Source organism: Rhinichthys klamathensis, unplaced genomic scaffold (assembly GCF_029890125.1).
Source record: "Rhinichthys klamathensis goyatoka isolate OS25496 unplaced genomic scaffold, OSU_Roscu_1.1 h1tg000330l_1, whole genome shotgun sequence".
Lineage (NCBI taxonomy): Eukaryota > Metazoa > Chordata > Actinopteri > Cypriniformes > Leuciscidae > Rhinichthys > Rhinichthys klamathensis.
This window is the reverse complement of record NW_026606845.1, coordinates 1,097,501-1,100,000: the sequence shown is the minus strand read 5'-3', so window position 1 is coordinate 1,100,000 and position 2,500 is coordinate 1,097,501. Positions and strand designations below refer to the sequence as shown.

General features: G+C 38.8%; 1 protein-coding gene across 1 annotated transcript in view; it reads right to left on the bottom strand.

Annotated features, from left to right (window-relative positions):
- Positions 1-805: 805 nt before the first annotated feature.
- rasd2b (RASD family member 2b) overlaps positions 806-2,500 on the bottom strand; it is a 2,721-nt gene continuing 1,026 nt past the window's right edge. Inside the window, exon 2 of the mRNA XM_056272054.1 lies at positions 806-1,380. Within this exon, the coding sequence (XP_056128029.1) occupies positions 881-1,380 (500 nt within the window). The 3' untranslated portion in view covers positions 806-880. The remainder of the gene's footprint in view (positions 1,381-2,500) is intronic.

Here is a 2,500-nt window from a genome sequence, read left to right as displayed (position 1 = left end):
AGTTTCCTCTAGTGGAGGCGTTCGGTACTGCGGCCGGACACACTCTCACTGAAAGCTCATTTACTGAGATATCAGCCTCAAACTTGTTTAGATTTATGATTTCATCACAGTTTTAGAGTAAAACATGTTTTTGAAAATATATATTTCATATAAAAATTTAAAATAGTATATTTAAATACATTTTTCATAACAATAAAGTCAAATTCTGTACCTTTTGTAAGTTTACTTTTTAAAACTTTTTTTTCACTTCAGCAACAATCTGCCAAGTGTCGTCTTTGAAGAGAGATTAAACTTCAGTCTGTCGCTCTAAAGCATTCAAGATTCACCACAGTTTAAGTTGGAAATTAAATTTTTGAGGTCTACACTCTAAAAAATGCTGGGTTGTTTCAACACCCAATTTTGGGTCAAACATGGACAAACCCAAACTTTGGATTAAAAATGCAAATTAAAAATTTAACCCAACAGCTGGGTTTGTCCATATTTGACCCAAAATTGGGTTGAAACAACCCAGCATTTTTCAGAGTGTATGCTCAAAAAGTGAATAAATGGATTATAAATACAGCGTAAATATAAATCTGTACCATAAAATCCCCTAAAAATACAAAATATTAAATAAAAACAATATCAAACTAAAATACAGTATTTCATTGAATGGTCATATTTCACCGACACGTGAAGAGCACCAGAGGGATTTACTAGGCCAGGATTGAAATGCAATATAATATAATATGTAAACAGGGTTGTGATTCATCCATATGCACCAAAAAAAAAAAAAAAAAAAGTTTAAAGACCCCCGCTTGTCTGGCAAACACGCATATATCAGTGGAAACGTTGAGTATTGTCAGTGCTGTTTGTTTTGACAGTTCTGTGTCTCTCAGTTTCACTGAATCGGACACTTGTCCAGCGCTCTGCCCTGTTTTCTGTTTGCTTTGGGCCCGAGCACCAGCCGGAGGTCAGTGCCGAAGCTCGGCCTGCGCGCGAGCGGATATACGGCTCCGCACGGGGCGTCACACGTCGCGCTCGCCGCCCGCAGCGCCTGGTACGAGCGGATGGACACTTTCCGGTGCTGCGAGGGTCCGGTCTCCAGCGGGAGTCCCCCGCGCCGCGCCAGCGCCTCGAACACCTGCTCCAAGTTCACCGCGTCCTTCGCCGAGGTCTCGACCAGAGCGCAGCCGGAGCCGAGGCAGCGCAGCACTTCCGTCCGCGACACCGCACGCCGCTCCGACGCCAGGTCCAGCTTGTTGGCGCAGATCACCGTCGGCACACACACCTTCTGCTTGTGTAGCGCCGCCTTAGCCGCTTGGATCTCGGCGTGAAGAGCACACACCTCCTCGAACGAGCTGCGGTCGTCCAGACTGAACACCAGCAGGAATACATCACCTGAAACACCGGAGAGAGGCCGTCAGACAACACGGCTTCAGGGAAATTAGGGATATCGGCTAACGTATCGGTATCGGCCCATGTATATGTTCGGTTTTAATGTTCATTCATTCATTCGCTTAATTTATTAAGCACTTTTAACACAAGCGTAGGTTGACCAAAGTGCTGTGCATAAAGTTAAAATAATGAAAACTAAATAAACAAGATATAAAAAATGTACAAAAACAATATCAAACAATTTGAATTCCACTTTTAACCCACTGTAATTTGTTCAAATTTTAAAGCACCGATTTTAAAACAGGCAAAGAAGGTGCTGTTTGATATCGTAAAGCCGATGAATAATGTATTATTATTTCCTCCAGCGGAGACACTTCAGATGCGCACTGTTCAACATGAGGGTTTTGAATTGCTTGAAATATGATTGGGATCACTTTAGAAAGGAGCATACGTTCAGTGCAACAGTCTGACATATCGGCTACAGGACATTATCATGAGAACATTATAGTGAGCTTGGGATTTTAATGGTCAGATTTTGTTTCTGTAATCAGGCTCTCAAAAATGATATCAAAATTTGGATTTAGAATTATATCGGTTATCGGCTTTCAGATATAAATAATTATTGGTTATCAGTATCAGCCACAATTTTCATATCAATGTTCAAAAAGTGCAGCTTGTAACTAAAATTGCAGACAGAGAGTTTAGACACTCCTGCTGGAAGTAAATACTGGCATCAGTTAATTTAAAAGTGTTTATGATGATATGAATGTTTTTATGCTTAAGTAGCACAATTATGATTTATGTTACATATGCTCAAAATTAATGAACACAACTTTTCTCTATGAATTATGCTGATTCAATCAGTTTACAGATTTTTTTTATTGTTGCTGTGATTAAAAGGAATTTAAACAAATAAAACGAGTATTATTAATGAGTCATTAATAGATAGATTAATAATCCGTTGTTATTATTATTATTAAGTATTAATGTTTATATAAAATCTGAGATTTAACCTTTTGAGAGATGCTGATGCTTTTAAAAAAAGTGCATCCAATTTGATAAATACACTAATAAATGCTGCATAAAAAATATAACATTCAGAACACAAGAAAGATTAGAAGCA